This window comes from Ahaetulla prasina, chromosome 6 (assembly GCF_028640845.1).
Source record: "Ahaetulla prasina isolate Xishuangbanna chromosome 6, ASM2864084v1, whole genome shotgun sequence".
Classification (NCBI taxonomy): Eukaryota; Metazoa; Chordata; class Lepidosauria; order Squamata; family Colubridae; genus Ahaetulla; species Ahaetulla prasina.
Genome location: NC_080544.1, coordinates 114,258,527 through 114,276,147, shown reverse-complemented (window position 1 = coordinate 114,276,147; position 17,621 = coordinate 114,258,527). Strand labels below are relative to the sequence as shown.

General features: G+C 46.1%; 1 protein-coding gene across 2 annotated transcripts in view; it reads left to right on the top strand.

Annotated features, from left to right (window-relative positions):
- Positions 1 to 17,621, top strand: part of FGF12 (fibroblast growth factor 12) — a 172,927-nt gene that overhangs the window by 114,366 nt on the left and 40,940 nt on the right. For both annotated transcript variants that reach the window (XM_058188945.1, XM_058188944.1), the window contains exons 2-3: positions 8,160 to 8,270; positions 16,263 to 16,366. In XM_058188945.1, coding sequence (XP_058044928.1) covers positions 8,160 to 8,270; positions 16,263 to 16,366 — 215 coding nt within the window. The remainder of the gene's footprint in view (positions 1 to 8,159; positions 8,271 to 16,262; positions 16,367 to 17,621) is intronic.

Below are 17,621 nucleotides of genomic sequence, written 5' to 3'. Positions count from 1 at the left end.
CATTTGGGGTGTGTGTGTGTTTTGTTTAATAACACAGACACCTTTTGGGAGGAGCAGTGGTGAAATCCAAATTTTTTTACTACCGGTTCTGTGAGCGTGGCTTGGTGGACATGGCTTGGGGGGCGTGGCGTGGCAGGGGAAGGATACTGCAAAATCCCCATTCCCACCCCACTCCTGGGGAAGGATACTGCAAAATCCCCATTCCCACCCCACTCTGGGGCCAGCCAGAGGTGGTATTTGCCGGTTCTCCAAACTACTCAAAATTTCCGCTACCGGTTCTCCAGAACCCGTCAGACCCTGCTGGATTTCACCCCTAGGGAGGAGCAATGATTGGGAACCCAGCAGGTGAGAAAGTAGAAATTGATCCATTTCCTGGGTTGCCCCCTTCGTCCCTCTGATGAGTTTCTGTTTGTATGAGGAGAAATTCTCCCACTGGTGCCAGTTAGAGTTTCCTTCCCATTACAGATTCTGTCTGTGGCCTCCTTGATCATTATCCAGATCCGCCGTTGATGTTCTGCCTCTTCATAATCCACTTGCTGCGTCTATTTTGGCCTTGGGTGGACACAGCAGCCTTCTTGAGCTTCCAGGTGCTCCGTTGTCACTCGGCTGGATTCCTTGTGAAGAACAGAAGGATGAAAAACTGGGGCTTTAACCTCCCAACCTGGAAGCAGCAGAAGCCCATCACTCTGTGGGGTTAGAATAGAATTGAATGAGCTGGAAGGGACCTTGGAGGTCTTCTAGTCCAGCCGCCTGCCATTTCCAGATGCATTGAGACTGTGAGCTCAGAATTGTCAGGTGGTGAGTTCCAACAAGGCTGGAACACATTCTGTTGAAGGAGGTTGTACTCTGTCAGGGTGGGGTACGATGGGCCCTTGATGACTTGTGCCTTCAACTAGAATTCCTGGGAGCAGGAATTCTGGGAGTTGAAGTCCACAAGTCACAAAAGAGCCATTGTTCCCCACCCCTGCACTACGTGGTATCTGAAGGCCTACCTTGTGGGCTTTGGCCAAGTAACTCCACCAAAGAGTAGCCGGGAATTCTTTGTAAAATCAGGATGGTCCTTGACACCCAAAGTTTGCATTGCTAAACAACACCGTTGTTAAGTGAGTTTTCCCCCATTTTATGACCTTTCTTGCCATGGTTATTAAGTGAATCACTGCAGTTGTTCACACAGTTATTAAGTGAATCCCCGTTGACTTTGCTTGTCGACCCCGGGATGCTGCAACCGTCATAGATACATGCCAGTTGCCAAGTGTTTACATTTTGATCACGTGACCTGCAGGGCTGCTGCACCAGTTTGTAAGGGTGACAACTGGTGACTTGTTTCAGTGACCGGTCATTCAGCGGATGGTTGTAAGCCAAAGACTCCCTGTCTGTGTCTTCTGCAGCCATCTTGTCTCCTGCCTTTCTCTCCTCCTCCTCCTCCTCCTCCTGGATGGCAGCTGTGAAACTTGCTTTATGATTAAGAAACATCTCATCTCTGCAAAGGCGCCCTTGATCTCTGAACTAACACATCATTCTTCACCTCCTTAGAAGCTGTCACTTAGCCAGACTGCTGCTCCTTCTCCCCCGTGAAGCAAGAGAGTGTGGAGAAGGACGTGGGTGGGAGGAAAGCAACTTTTTTTCCCCACGGGAGGAGGGCAGGGATAAATGAGGGAATTCCCTTCCAGGGAAGGGGCCAAGGCAAGGGGAAGACGCGGGGGATGGGGGGGCACCCTTGGGAGCCTGAGGGCACTGGAGGGAAGGTTTTTTGAGGGGTGGGTGGGATGAAGTTGGTAAATCTCCTTGCAACGGGGGTGGTTCCCCTTGCCAAGGGAAAAGGCAGAAGGTGCAAGGGGAGCTCCTTGGATGGAGCCTGCTGAGCTCTAGGAAAGGAATCTTGAAGGGGGACCAATGAATCCAAGGACGGCCTTTGTAGCACAGAGAGGATATGCTCTGCAGAGAACTGTCCATCAGAATAAAGTTGAGCTTCTACTTTTTTTCAAGCCCAAATTCACATTTATATAAGCAAAAAAAATAGTAGTGAGATGATGGAGAACTTTAGTTGAGGGATCCTTGGTGCTCTCTGAGCGGGGTTGTTTTCATCACCCACCTAGGTTACAACATCACTGCTAGAAGGGACGACGATTTATTCTCCTTGGCCACTCCCTTCCAGCACTGCTGATGTTACCTAGTTGGGTCATGAAATGTCTGTAAGAAAACCACCAAGCCCTGAGAGCATCAAGGACCTCACAGTTCAACCCTGAGCTACAAATATTTTCCTTTATTAGAACTTGGGTTGCATGCAATTTTCCACCCATTAATAGGAAACTGAAAATACAAGTAGTTTTTGACTTACGACTGGTCAGTTAGTGGCCATTTAAACTTACAAAAGCTACCAAAGTTACAAAAAGACCCAATTTCAAATTTATGATAGCTGCACACATATACAGTGCAGTCATAGGATCGCATTTTGTGACAAACAGATTGCCTTTAAAGCTGTTTGAACCATCCAGGTGTGTGTGTTTGTCAGGTGTGTGCATTTTGATGCTTTTTGCTGGTTTCTGGTTTATTTCCAGTTTCTGGAAAAAAAGTGCCTCTTGGGTAAAACGGATTCGCTTAATGACTGCAGTGTTCATTTAACAACTGCTGCAAAAATTGACTTAAAATCAGGCCCGGTTGTGTGGTGACCCACTTACCAACTGCAGTGATTTACAATTGTAGTTTGTGCTCATTTAGGGTTGTGAGTCAAAGACTGCCTGCCTGCCTGTTGCTATCCAGAGTGTGACGTGGTTGTGTCCCACTTCTTCACCTGCCCTTTGTCCAGGGCTCTGCTGTGGCCCTCGGACGGTCAGTTCTTGGACGGCTGCCCTGTGGAGGCGGCATTCCTCTGGGCATCCTCTCCATTCCACCCCACTTAATTTCAGTAGTGCAGGAGATCTCGGGAGGTGGCAGCAATTTATGAAAGGGTATTTTTGCTGCCATTGTTTGTCCAGAACCCCTCCCAGGATGGCTGATGTTGAGAGGCTGCTGGGTCCACCAGGGACAATGTCCCACCGGGCAGCAGAGGTCCCTCTGCAGGGCTGGCCTTGCCTTCCTCTGACACATTTTTTTCAGAGTCTTAATTGCACATTAATTGCAGGCCCAGCCAAGAACAACTGATCCTTTCTGTAGCTCAGGGTTGAAATGAGGGATCCTTGGTGCTCTCTGAGCTTGGTTGTGTTGTTACGGACGTTTCATGACCCAAACTAGGTAACGCCATTAGTGTTAAAAGAGAAGGAGGCAGGGTCCTTGGTGGTCTCTCAGCTTAGTGGTTTTCTTGCAGATGTTTGATGGTCCAACTAGGTAACAGCCTCAGGGAAAAAACCAGCACTGAGGATGTTACCTAGTTGGTAACTGCTCCCTGCTTCTCACAAACCCTTTCTAGCATTGAGAATTTTGCCTAGTTGGATAATGAAACAATGGATGGAAACTAACCAAGGAAAGTGTCTATGGAGCTTCTCCGTCATCCAGGTCCTGGTTGTCCCAAAGATACTTTTTCAAGACGCAAGTGGATTTTCTGGTTTTTCTTTAAAGATGTTTTGCTTCTCACCCAAGAGGCTTCTTCAGCTCCGATTGGATGGTGGGGAATGGAAGGATTTATATTCCTTGCAGACTGCTGGTCGTTTGTATCCTTTTTAGAGAGTCGTTGAGGCCACCTGGAGGTTTGTCTGTGTCCTCAGGGTCACCCGAGTAGTGCAAATGAGTATGAAGCCTCTTTGGAACTACTCAAAGGATCATGTTGTAGACTGGAGATAGATGATGTTGTATCCCTCCCTCTCTGTTGAGAGAGGGGCTGTTCACCTTGGACACAGATGGCCACCTGGACCCCTCTTTCACACCAGCGGTCCTCTCTGTCCAAAATGTGGACTTTGCTGTCTTCAAAAGAGCAGCCTTGGTCTTTTAAATGCAGATGGACGGCTGAATCTAGTCCTGATGGGTTTGTTCTCTTACGTTGTGCAAACGACCAGCTGTCTCTGCAAGAAGTGTAAATCCTTCCATTCCCCACCATCCAGTCAGAGCTGAAGAAGCTTCTGGGATGTGAAGCGAAACGTCTTCAAAGAAAAGCAAGAAAGCCCAGCTGCCTCTTGAAAAAAGCACCTTTGGAATAATCCAAGAGAGAAGCAACCTGGAATGAAGGAGAAACTTCCTAAGAGTGAGGACAATTAACCAGTGGGACAGAAGTTGTCGTAGGTGCTCCATCACCGGAGGTTTTAAAGAAGAGAGTGGACAGCCACTTGTCTGAAATGGTACAGGGTCTCCTGCTTGAGCAGGGGGTTGGACTGGAAGACCTCCAAGGTCCCTTCCAGCTCTATCCTGATTAAAGCCACCAAGCTCAGAGAGCACCAAGGACCCCTCAAGGACTTGCCAGAAGCCCACCAAGAGGCCTTCCCCTTGACATTCTTCTCCGCCCCTTTGAGCGAAAGGAAGGGGGTCTGCAAGGGGCTGGCCTGGAAACTACCCCCCTTCAAATATGTAGGACCTCAACTCCCATCATCCACCCACTGTGCAGCCCATGTGTAGCCTCCTCCTTGCTTGAAAGGCCTTCCTGGGGTTCCTGGGTTTTGGCAGCGGCTGCTTTGCTCCGACGGGGGCTTGGCATCCGGCTTCCTCCCATTTCTCTTTTCTCCTGAGGAGGCTGGAGCTTCGGGTTGGGTTGGGAAGGGGATGGATGAGTCAGAGGCGGCTCCTGCTCCTCCCTCCCTCCTCCCTTTATGAACCTGCACTTCAAAGAGGAGCCACTGGGTTTAGGAAAGAGGAACCTTCCAGAAGGATGCCCACCCTTGGCAAGGCTCAAGCAAGCCAGACCCCCATCGCCCACCCCCTTTCAGGGGCTTCACGCTCAGTTTCGATCAGAAGAGAGTTGGAAGGGACCTTGGAGGTCTTCTAGTCCAACCCCCTGCTGAAGCCAGAGACTTTATACGAGGGGTGTCAGGGCCGGATCAGCACTGTAGTTCTCCTCCGTGGGTCTGCGGGGAGGGGGAGGGAGGGGGGAAGGGGAGACAGGACGGAGTGACGCCTCTTGCAGCACCTTGACAGCCAAAACAGGGGCCTTACACGGCCTCTGTGTGGTCCGTTTTTGGCCGGCAGAGTTCTGCTGGAGGCCAGGGAGGCCAAAAACTGTTCACGCAGGGGGACCCAGGCCAGCCCACGGGCCAGATTTAAACACCCTGCATGCCGGATGTGGCCCGCAGGCCTTGAGTTTGATACCCCTGCCTTATACCAATCCAGACAAATGGCTGTCCAATCTCTTCTTAAAAGCCTCCCTCCTACAACTTCTTGTGGCAAGGTGTTCCACTGGTTAATTGTAAAACAGCTTCCTCACTGTTAGGAAGTTTCTCCTTAATTCCAGGTTGCTTCTATCTTTGATTAGTTTCAAACCATCATTTCTTGTCCTGCCTTCTGGTGCTTTGGAGAATAAATTGACTCCCTCCTCTTTAAGGCAGCCCCTCAAATATTGGAAGACCGCTATCTTGTCACCCCAGTCCTTTTTTTCTAAACTGGCCAAACCCAAATCCTGCAATCCTATCCCCTCATCTAAGTCATTGATGAAGATATTGAGGAGTCCTGGCCTGAGACGGAGCCTTGTATTACCCCACTGCTTACTTCCCTCCATGTGAATGTAGTACCATTAAGGACTACTTGTTGAGTACGGTTTGTCAGCCAGTTACAAATCCATCTGGTGGTGATGCTGTCTATCCCACGTTTTTCTAGATTACAGATTTTTCTAGTTCACAGATGGTGCTTCCGTGGTGCCTCCATGCAGAGGCCTAGAAGGTCCCCTTTGTCACTTGCTTTCTACTAATAATTGTAGGGTAGCAACAGCTGCAGAGCTGAGCTGAGCTTTGGCCAACAAATCTCATCCTTGTCTCTGCCATCTTCACCCCCTCTGGCTGCTTTTGAGGGATGCTCCCTCAAGCGTGGCTTCTTCCTGGCCAGCGAGGATCTGCTTTGCACACCATTATTGACTTTAGCGGCTCTTCCGGCCTGGAATGTGCAGCGGAATATGCCCTTGGCCATTTGCATAAATTGATAATGCAATTAATACGGCAGGAGGCCTCCGCTGAGCCCAGGGAGAGAAGGTGCTAAGGAGACCTTGGACTAGATGAGAATGAAATGAAGGGGCCTGCTGAGTGGAATCTCATGTGGATCTACTGGATCAGGATGGTCCTGCTTTTTGGAGTCCTTGGTGCACCTTGGTGGTTTTTCTAGCAGATGTTTCATGGCCAGATTAGGTGACATCTTCAGTGGGAGGTGGAAGAACAGAAGGAGGAGGAGGAGGAATGGTGATGGAGAAAGACAAGGAGAAGTGGACAAGGTGAAGCCTTCACACCTTGGCTGAGCTTGGAGCCAGTAAGAAGTAAAGAGAAATTTAGCAAATAGCAGCCACTTGCCGAATGTCTGGATTTTGATCATGTGACCCCAGAGATGCTACAACCTTTCAGGTGTGAAAAGCGATCATAGCTCACTTTTTGCAGTGCTGTTGTTAACTTTAAATGGTCACTAAAGGAACGGTGATAAGTCTGGCTAGGAGCTTGCATTTTTTCGGCTGGAGAGGAGAGGGTGTCGGCTTTCCTGGAGTCTTGTGCGGAGATTCCTTTGCGAGGCAAGCAGGAGGCATCTGCAGGGATTAAATCCAGATGAAGAACGTGGCCGGAGGGAAAGCAGGAGCCCAGATTCCCACGACAAGAGCCGTCACAGGAGATTCAGTTCCCCGAGGGGAGAGAGATGCCTGGAAGTCCAGAAATTCCACCGGTTGGCATTTCCAAAGGTTGGGCTTGATGCTTGATCTTTTCATGATGTAGGAGATCTCCTGATGCCCAGGATCAGCTCAAACATCACAGCTTTGAGCTGATGGTCTCCAAGCAGATCAGTTAACAGTTAATGAATCAGAATAGATCTGGAAGGGACCACCCACCCACCCACTGGTTAGTTGTCCTCACTGTTAGGAAGTTTCTCCTTAATTCCAGGTTGCTTCTCTCCTTGATTAGTTTCCATCCATTGTTTCTTCTCCTGCCTTGTGGGGCTTTGGAGAATAGGTGGACCCCCCCTCCTCTTTGTGGCAGCCCCTCAAATACTGGAATGCTGCTATCACGTCCCCCCTTAATCCTTTTTTGCCCCTAGATTAGCCAGACCCAAAACCTGCAGCCTTCCTTCATATGTTTTACTCTCCAGGCCTTTCATCCTCATAGTTGCTCTTCTCTGCACTTTTTCCAAAGTCTCAACATCTTTTTTTGTAACATGGTGACCAAAACTGGGCGCGGTTTTCCAGGTGTGGCCTTACTAAGGCTTTATAAAGCAGTACAGTGTGACGGTTGGGGTTGGGTGACGTAATTAGAGTTAACTACAGGTATGGCTCAATATGGGATACAATGGCTAAGTGATTAAAGACACTGAGCTTATTGGCTGGAGATCTGGCAGCCCCAGTTTGAGATCTGAGCACCACACAACAGGCTGAGCTCCTCACCACGGCTCCTACCATCCTAGCAGTTCGAAAGCATGCAAATGCGAGTAGATAAATAGGTACCACTTCAGTGGGAAGGCAACAATGTTCCATGAGCCATGCTGTCCACATGACCGTGGAAAGTATTTTTGGGTATCCTCGGCTAAGAAACAGAAATGAGATGGGACGGCTTGGATTCACTTAACAACCGTGTTCCTAACTTAACAACTGCAGTGTTTCACTTAACAGCTGTGGCAAGACAGATCGTAAAACAGGGAAAAACTCCCTTAGCGACTGTCTTACTTACCAATGGAAATTGTGGTCGTAATTCGAGGTGCAGCCTTTGCTGGGATGGGGTAAGTGGCCACATGGCTTGCTCCTGCTGCAAGTAGCCTCTGCCACGGGAGACCCCAGCTGGGTGACGGGGCCCTTTTCCTCCTGGCCAGGCTGACCTTTGATCTTTTGGGGATTCATCGGGAAAAGCCCTGGGCAGGATCTCTCCCCGGTGTTACGAATGTTTGTACGTGTGGGTGTGGGTATGTGCCTGCATCCCTGACCGGCAGAGGCCGTGGCCTGACCTGTGGCTCTCTTCTCCTCCTCCTCCTCCCCCTCCTCCTCCTCCTCCTCCTCCTCCTCCTCCTCCTCCTCCTCCTCCTCCTCCCCTCCTCCTCCTCCTCCTCCCCCTCCTCCTCTGCAGAACCCCAGCTGAAAGGGATCGTGACCAGGTTATTCAGCCAGCAGGAATTCTTCCTACAGATGCACCCGGACGGAACGATTGATGGCACCAAAGACGAAAACAGCGACTATAGTGAGTTCCTGCTGCCCTCCCAAATCAGGCTTCTTTTTTCTTCTAAACGAGGGCGAAGGGGGTCCGTGAGATTAAAGAAGGAAGGGGTTAAGTCAGGGCTCAGAGAGCTGTTGCCCTCAAGTGGCTGGGCTTCCCTTTTAAATAAATCTCCCCTGGATCCTTATTCACACTTTTCTTTAAAAAAAACATTGCTTGGCTCCCAATGTTAACAGCAGCAGAGAAAACAGGTAATCCTTGGTTTACGACTGCAATTCTCCAGAATTTACGTTGCTAAGTGAGACATTTGTTAAGTGAGTTTTGCCCCACGGCTTTTCTTGCCACAATGAATCCCAGTAGTTGTTAAATGAGGATCATGGTCGTTAAGTGAATCCAGCTGCCCCATTGACTTTGCTGGTTTGCAGAACCTCCAGGTCCTGGCGCAGTGGATCCCCTCCTGTCGGCTGCGTTTTTATTGAGGTTTTCATTGAGAATTCTGTGATGGAATCTCCCACTAGACCAGGGGTCTCCAATCTTGGCAACTTTAAGACTTCAACTCCCAGAAAGCAAAGCAATAGATGCAATTTACTTAGACTTCTGTAAAGCTTTTGACTCAGTGGTACATGACAAACTTCTTCTAAAACTAAAATCCTATGGCATCTCCGGACCCCTCCATGATTGGATAACAGCGTTCCTGTCAAGCAGACAACAAGTGGTCAAAATAGGCAATGCTCTATCAAATCCCGCTCCTGTCAATAGCGGTGTCCCCCAAGGCGGCGTTCTAGGATCAACACTTTTCATATTATACATTAACGACCTCTGTGACCATATTATAAGTAATTGTGTTCTCTTCGCGGATATTGTTAAACTATTTAACACTACCAACAATGCAGTTATCCTTCAAAAAGACCTTGACTTTGTGTCGGAATGGTCAAAAATTTGGCAACTCCAAATCTTAACCAGCAAATGCTGTTTTACATATTGGAAAAAAAGAATCAGAACACTAAATACAAGCTTGATGGACATTACTTTGTAGATGACCCTCACCCCATCAAAGACCTCGGAGTTTTCATATCAAACGATCTAAGTGCCAAAGGCCACGCAATTACATCGCCAAAAAGGCTTTAAGAGTTGTAAACTTAATCTTGCGTAGCTTCTTCTCCAGAAAGATTACTGTTGTGGCTCCAGCCCCCACCCCCGGGCCTGGCCCCCTGCCAGAAAGTGACTCAGAGAGTGAGGGGGAAGGGCCATCGAGGCTCCCCTCTGCAGGGCTGGCCTCTCTGGCTCAGCTCCAGGAGTCAGAGGCAGGCCAGGTGGAGGAGACGAGGCCTCTGTCTCCTGTATCTCTCCCCGCCCAGGCAACGCTTCCAGACCCAGCTGTGGACAATCAGTCCTGGTTAGATCCCAGGTTTCGTAGACAAGAGAGGCGGGAACAACAAAAGAGGGGGTGGGACAGGCCTAGAGAGTGCTGAGTCACAGAGCCACACCCCACAGGGTATAAAAGCAGGAGGGGCTGCTCTACTACTTCGTGACGGACAAAACAAACTGACTGGAGAAAACTTGAGCTGAACTATTTGACTGAGCATTTGGCCTGGATTGCTGTTTGTTCCTGACTTCCTGGGTGCTCCAGTAACATCAGGGAAGATAAAGAAAACCTTGGCAGACATTCGGACTGAGGTGTGTGTGTGGGGGGGAACAGAACAGATTACACTACTAACCAGAGCATATAAAACATTTGCTAGACCAATTCTCGAATACAGCTCGCCTGTCTGGAACCCACACCTCATTTCGGACATTAATACAATTGAGTGTGTCCAGAAATATTTCACAAGAAGAGTTCTCCAGTCCTCTGATCACAACAAAATACCTTATGCCACCAGACTTTAAATCCTGGGTTTAGAAAATTTAGAACTCCATCGCCTTCGGCATAAGCTGAGTATAACTCATAAAATCATCTGCTACAATGTCCTTCCTGTCAAAGACTACTTCAGCTTCAATCGCAACAATACATGAGCACACAGTAGATTTAAACTTAATGTGAACCGCTCCAATCTTGATTGTAGAAAATATGACTGCAGTAACAGAGTTGTTAATGCCTGGAATTCACTACCTGACTGTGGTCTCTTTCCAAAATCCCCAAAGCTTCAACCAAAGACTATCTACTATTGACCTCACCCCATTCCTAAGAGGTCTGTAAGGGGCGTGCATAAGAGCACCAGCGTGCCTATCGTTCCTGTCCTAATGTTCCCTTTGATTGTATTCAATTCGTATGGTTATTTCACGCTTATACTTATATATACTGCTGTGTTTGACAAATAAATAAATAAATAAATAAATAAATAAAAAAAAAAAATTCTGAGGAACTCTGGGAATTGAAGTCCACAAGCCTTAAAGTTGCCAAGATTGGAAACCCCTGCACTAGATCCCTGGAGTAGGGCTGTTGTATATTTATTAGGTAACATCAGCAGTGCTAGTAGAGGGAGTGGGGTTTGCAGAGAGAAGGAGGAAGAGTCGCTGCAGGGTCCTTGGTGCTCTCTGAGCTGGGTGGCTTTCTTTCAGACTTTTCATTACTCAACTCGGTAACATCATCGGTCCTAGCACTGACGAGGAGGACCCCGCAGTTGGTTTTTCTCCTCCTCCTCCTCCTCCTCAGCTTCCTCAGGACCAGCCCTTTCTGTCCTTGGCTGCAGAGACAGTCCCAGCAACGGGAGGAGGAGGGAGATTTCCCTCCCCCACCTAGCCCCCCCTCCCCCTGGGCCTCTCTCTTCCCCTGCCAAAATCCTTTGTTAAGCGACATTTAATTCTGGTGCCTGCTTAATTGAACTGATTTATGATGAGGTCCAACTCTTGGGGGCCTGTTCTTTTCAGTTTTTTTATTGCTTTTCATGGGACCGTTTAGTCTGACAGCCTCATGGTTAATTATTGATTCTGGGGACTGTAGCTGTTGCATTGGAGGGGGAAGCTGGCTATCAGGGTTTGGCTTCTTTATTTTTATTGTTTTCTTAAGCCGGCCTTGACTCCTGGGAAACTGAGCTCTGCCGTTCTTTTAGCAACGTCTTCCAGGTCTGTCCTTGCTTTCTTCTCCCTCTGGTCCCCGTGAGGGAGGACTGGCCCAGGATCACCATCGGGCTTTGTGTCCAAGGTAGCGAGAAATCTGTTTGCTTATTTATATCCCTTTCTTGTTTTTTGTTTTTTACAAATAACTCAGAAGTGACAAACATATCTGACATACCTTCCTCCTCCTGTTTTCTTTGCAACAACAACCCTGTGAGGTGGGTTGGTCTGAGAAGGAGTGACTGGCCCAAAGTTGGCTTTCATGACTGATTTGAACTCAGAGCCTCCTGATCATTGGTGCAAAGACACCCAATGGGTTTCGTGCCTAAGGCGGGACCAGAAGTCACTATCTCTTCGTGATTGGCCCAAAGTCATCCATCTGCCTTTCATGGCTAAGTGGGACCCCTTGAGGTTGTCCAGATTTCGTTGGTACCCCAGTTACAACCTTGCTTGAAGCTGGGTCCTTTGGTAACTTACACTATAATCACTGCATAGAATAGACTAGACTAGGCTAGACTAGAATAACTCTATAGAATAGAATAGAGTTGGAAGGGACCTTGGAGGCCTTCTAGTCCAACCCCCTGCCCAGGCAGGAAACCCTTCAGACAAATGGCTATCCAACATCTTCTTAAAAATTTCCAGTGTTGTAGCATTCACAACTTCTGCAGGCAAGTTGTTCCACACTGATTGTTCTAACTGTCAGGAAATTCCTCCTTAGTTCTAAGTTGCTTCTCTCCTTGATTAATTTCCATCCCTCCATTCTTCTCCTGGTGCTTTGGAGAATAGCTTGACTCCCTCCTCTCTGTGGCAGCCCTTCAAATATTGGAAAACTGCTATCATGTCTTCCCCTGGTCCTTCTCTTCACTAGAGTAGCCAGGCCCAGTTCCTGCAACCGTTTTTCCTATGTTTCAGCCTCCAGTCCCCTCTTTGTTGCTCTTCTCTGCACTCTTTCTAGAGTCTCAGCATCTTTTTTATATCGTGGCGACCAAAACTAAATGCAATATTCCAAGTGTGGCCTTACCAAGGCCATAGGTGGACATAACTTTATTGTCTCTTTAAATGTAGACTAATGGGCATTCTTAAAATGAAATTTTGTTCCATACAACTCTCAAAGGATCTCCACTTCCAATATACACTACATGAACATGACCCCAAAAATGTATGCATGAACCCACATATGCACATATACTTATTAATAAGACACAGAGAAACAAAGTCTAGTTCGGATGTACTTGGCGAGAAATGTACATGTACACGGTGAGAAAAGCAAATCTTGTGAGTTTATCAGATGGATGGCCTAGGGCAGGGGTCTCCAATCTGGGCAACTTTATGACTTGTGGACTTCAACTCCCAGAATTCCTCAGCCAGGGAACATAGCGGTTACAGAATCTGGTAGTCCTGCTATAGATACTTAAAAACCTATATTGGTAGCCCTCCTGAAGCAGGGCCTCAAAAAATTGGTATAAAACTCACAAATGTTCCTCTCCATAGAAATCTTTTTTATATATATAATATTTTTTATTTTTAAGTATAATAATTCCATCTTCCACTAAACAGTGTGTTGTCTGGGTACAAAAATCTTTGTGCATTAATAATCAAAGTTTACAACAGTTTTCATTTATTAATATTAATTCTCTAATTTTACAATACTAATATTGAACATAATAAATATATTTACATCTCCCTCTTAACATATTTTCTAACAAGAATATAATAGTAATATTAAACATAATAATCCTAATAGTCATCATCATCATCATCATCATCATCACCGTGTTTTCTCTCTTAACATATTTTCTATATTTCATTAATCTTCTTTTATTTCCCTATTTCTAAGTTCGATTTTATTTTCTAACCATCGATAAAACCAATTCCCATGTCATGTAGTATTTGATTTGTTCTTTCTCCTTAATTGCAAGTGTTAATCTATCCATTTCTGCACATTCTTTTATTTTCCTAATCACATTCTCATCTGTAGGGATCTCTTTCCTTTTCCAGTTTTGTGCAAATACAATTCTAGCTGCAGTTAATATATGAATAATTAGATATCCATTCCTCTTACTATAGGTTTCAGGTAAAATCCCCAACAGAAATATTTCTGGTTTTAAGTCAGTGTGTGGTTTTATCATCTTTTCCAGCCATGTATGTATTTTTGTCCAGGTTTTTTTTTTTTGCTTCTATGCATGTCCCCCACATATGATTATAAGACCCGGGTATCTGGTAGCATTTCCAACATTTAGCTGATTTATCTTTAAACATCTTTGCCAACCTCGCCGGCGCAAAGTGCCTTCTATAAAACATCTTGTACAAATTTTCTTTATATTTCTCCATGGAAATCTTTAGTAAAAGGCGAATCTGAAGAGAACCCAGAGTAACAATGGTTGCTGACTCTAAATATGATGGACTTTAGAAATGGTTTGGAAGCCACAGCATGGACAAAATGCAGCTGCAGGATTGGTGTCTGTCCAGTCCAGCCATTAAGAGAGGACCTGTTGAGGGGCCACCTTATGAGGGATGTGGGGCATGGATCTTCTCTCTGAAACCCTCCATTTCTGGGACCCCTATTATATTTTGCAAACAAGTTGAAGCAATTTCTTGCTTACATGTTTTTGGTCTTTCATTCATCAGATGTCATTGATTATACAGCTTTACATGGTCTGCGAGAACATTTATAGCCATTGCTTTGTTCTTTTTTACGCATCCCAAATCCAATCCAAATTCCCAAAGTAGGATTGGAGCTATCAATAGTATCAAAGAAATAATAAAAAAATATGAACAGGTGGTAGCCGGAAAGCAAATAGGGAGAATTCTGCCAACTTTATTTGGTTTTAGAAATGTTTTTATTTCAAAGATACTTGGAAAACAAAAATAAAGAAAAAAGAAGGAAGGGAGTTAAAAGAGAATACTTTAAAGATTTGCCAAAAATCAAAAAGCAGACAGAATTTACAAAATGCAAGCCACACTTGACTGGTAAAGATATCAAAATAAACATACAACAGGCTTAGCACTCTAAAAACTATTATTTCAATTGTTCTCAACCTGTGGTTCACAGAACCTGGTGGAGGGGGAGCGATGTTGTCACGGGGTCTGTGAAATCATGAAGAAATGCTATAATTTAAATCTTGAATTAAGTCTTGGGGCTCCGTGGCCACAAAACGTATTTAAAGGGGACCTGTGGTGAACAAATGATTCGCCAGTTGCGACCCTTCCTGGATTGGGACTCTCTATGCACAGTCACTCATGCCCTCGTTACTTCCCGCCTGGATTACTGCAATGCTCTCTACATGGGGCTCCCCTTGAAGAGCACCAGGAGGCTCCAACCGGTACAAAATGCGGCCGCGCGGGGGATAGAGGGAGCATCTCGTAGCTCCCATGTAACACCTCTCCTGCGCGCAGGCTGCATTGGTTGCCGGTGGTCTTCCGGGTGCGATTCAAGGTTTTGGTCATCACCTTTAAAGCATTCCATGGCATGGGACCGGGATATTTATGGGACCGCCTGCTGCCTCCAGTAGCCTCCCATCGACCGGTGCGCTCTCACAGGGAGGGCCTCCTCAGGGTGCCGTTGGCCAAACAATGTCGGCTGGCGGCCCCCAGGGGGAGAGCTTTCTCTGTGGGGGCTCCGGCCCTGTGGAATGAACTACCTGTGGGGCTATGTCTTCTCCCTGATCTTCGGACCTTTAAGCGCTAGCTCAAAACTTTCTGCTTTCACCAAGCAGGGCTGGCCTAATGATAAATTCTAATTGTGGGTTTGTTAGTGGGGTTTTTAAGGGGTTTAACTTATTTAAAATTTTATACACTTATTTTAATATTCAGCCTATCGAATTAGTTTTTTTAATGAATATTGTATTTTAAATTTTTTGGTACTTATCTTTTATCTGTGCTATACACCGCCCTGAGTCCTCGGAGAAGGGCAGTATCAAAATGTGAAAAATAAATAAATAAATAAATAATAAATAAAAGGTTGTAAACCAGTGTCCCATTTGAGCTATATCAAAAAGGGCCAATGATATATGAGAATTTCTAATTAATCTAATACTGTTCATAGCCAGCCAGTCAAAATCTAATGTTATAAAACCTTTTCTGGAACGAAACCCGAACTTTGGATGTTCCAGATGGCTATGTGCATAATTAGAATCCATAAATAATTTCCAAATTCGGTTATAGTTAATATAGTTTTCCACACTTCAAGATACATGGAATTTAACTCTCAGAATTGAGAGAAGTCTGCTGGCTGGGGGATTCTGGGACTTGAAGTCCACCTGACGTAAAACATGCAGGCTGGGGAATCCTGGGAGTTGTAGTCTACCCGTCTCAAAGCATTCTGAGGGATTATGGGAGTTGAAGTCCACTCATCTCAATATAACTAAGTTTGATACTAAGTTAGTATCGGACTTATTTTTTAAGCTGGAAAACATTTGTACCTTCCCAAAGCTTAATCTGCCAGTCCTCTAATGAAGCGATTGAACGTAATAGCCATGGAGAAGTGCAGAGCCTTTCAGGGGTGTTCATGATCCCATCCTTTAGGGCAGGCAAGAGTGGCAACCTTGGCCACTCTTAAGACTTGTGAACTTCAACTCCCAGGATTCCCCAGTCAACACACTTGAAAACAGTGGACTTCAATTCCCAGAACTCTGGCTAGGGAATTCTGGTAGTTGAAGCCCACAAGTCTTAGAGCGGCCAAAGTTGGACATCGCTGTTTTAGATGGTGTCCTGCTTAAGCAACTGGTTGGACTAGAAGACCTCCAAGGTCCCTTCCAACTCTTGTTATTCTATGATTAATGGATCTCTCATGACTCTTTGGCTGTTTCTAGTTTGCCTGAGAACCTTCTCCTGGTCAAAAGTAGCAAGAAAGTATTGGGGTTGGTTCCTGAGAAGCCATGCTTCTGTCTTGGGGTGTGGGAAGGAAGGGGTTCCTCGGTTTTTAGCCCCAGGCTCATTCTTCTTTTCCTCCTTCTCTTCCAGCCCTCTTCAACCTCATTCCAGTGGGCCTTCGTGTGGTGGCCATCCAAGGTGTCAAGGCTGGCCTCTACGTGGCCATGAATGGCGAGGGGTACCTCTACAGCTCCGTAAGTGTCTCTGGGGACGTCTCCTTTTGAGAGGGTGGTCTCTTGGGGAGGGGGCTGCCTGGAGGGATTGCATGAGAAGGCAGCTTTATCTGAGGACATTTGTGACATCTGTAGGTTGCAAAGAGTGAGAAATAGCTTATTTCCTCAAAAATAAGACCGAGTCATATATTAATTTTTGTTCCAAAAGATGCATTAGGGCTTATTTTCTGGTTAGTTCTTATTTTCGAGAAAATATGGCACTAAATGTGTGTTCATCTGGCTCACCACCTTAACCGGAGCATATTTTGGGGGTAGGGCTTATATTGTGAGTATCCAAAAAAAATCGTGCTGGGGCTTATTTTCGTGGAAGTATGGTAGGTTGACAGCATTCAGTATATGGAGGCTTGGCTACTATGTGAGGTAAGAGAGGTCTTGTTGTGGAAAGAGCGAAAATGATTATCTTGAGGTGATTTTTCTGTGACAGATGATGATTGAGTGGGCAGCTTGGCTGGCATTATCCAGATGTCTTAAGAAAGGCAGATTGGGAGACAGAGATTCTGAGCAGAATGGCTGTTGGTGGCATACACACGGGTGTGAACATGGTTCTCTGTGAACATATGTGATGTTTGTACCTGGCCAAGTGTGTGCTGAAGTGCCCTGGAGGTGGTCTTGTACCTGGAGGGTGGATGGATCTGGGTTAATTTTTTGTTTGGAGTTGTCAGGAGCAAAAGTGTGAGGAAAACTGATGTGGGGGAATTGAGGGCGGAGGAGGAAAATTACAATAAATGTCCACTGAGAGCATCTGCACCAAAGACAAATTCCTTGTGTGTCCAATCACACTTGGCCAATAAAGAATTCTATTCTGTTCTGTTCTGTTCTGTTCTGTTCTGTTCTGTTCTGTTCTGTTCTGTTCTACTCTACTCTACTCTACACTACTCTTCTCTTCTCTTCTCTTCTCTTCTCTTCTCTTCTCTTCTCTTCTCTTCTCTTCTCTTCTCTTCTCTCTCTCCTCTCCTCTCCTCTCCTCTCCTCTCCTCTCCTCTCCTCTCCCCTCCTCTCCTCTCTTTTCCTCTTCTATTCTATTGCTCCTATATGGTTAGCAAAGAGCATAGGAATTACCTACTGAAGAGTTATTTAAAGTAAATTGCAGGTTATTCTTGTCTTACAACAGTTCATTTAGGGACTGAAGTTACAACGGCACTGAAAAAAGTGACATATGACCATTTTTTAATGCTTCCGTGGTTGGAATTCAGATCCTTGGCAACCGACTCATACT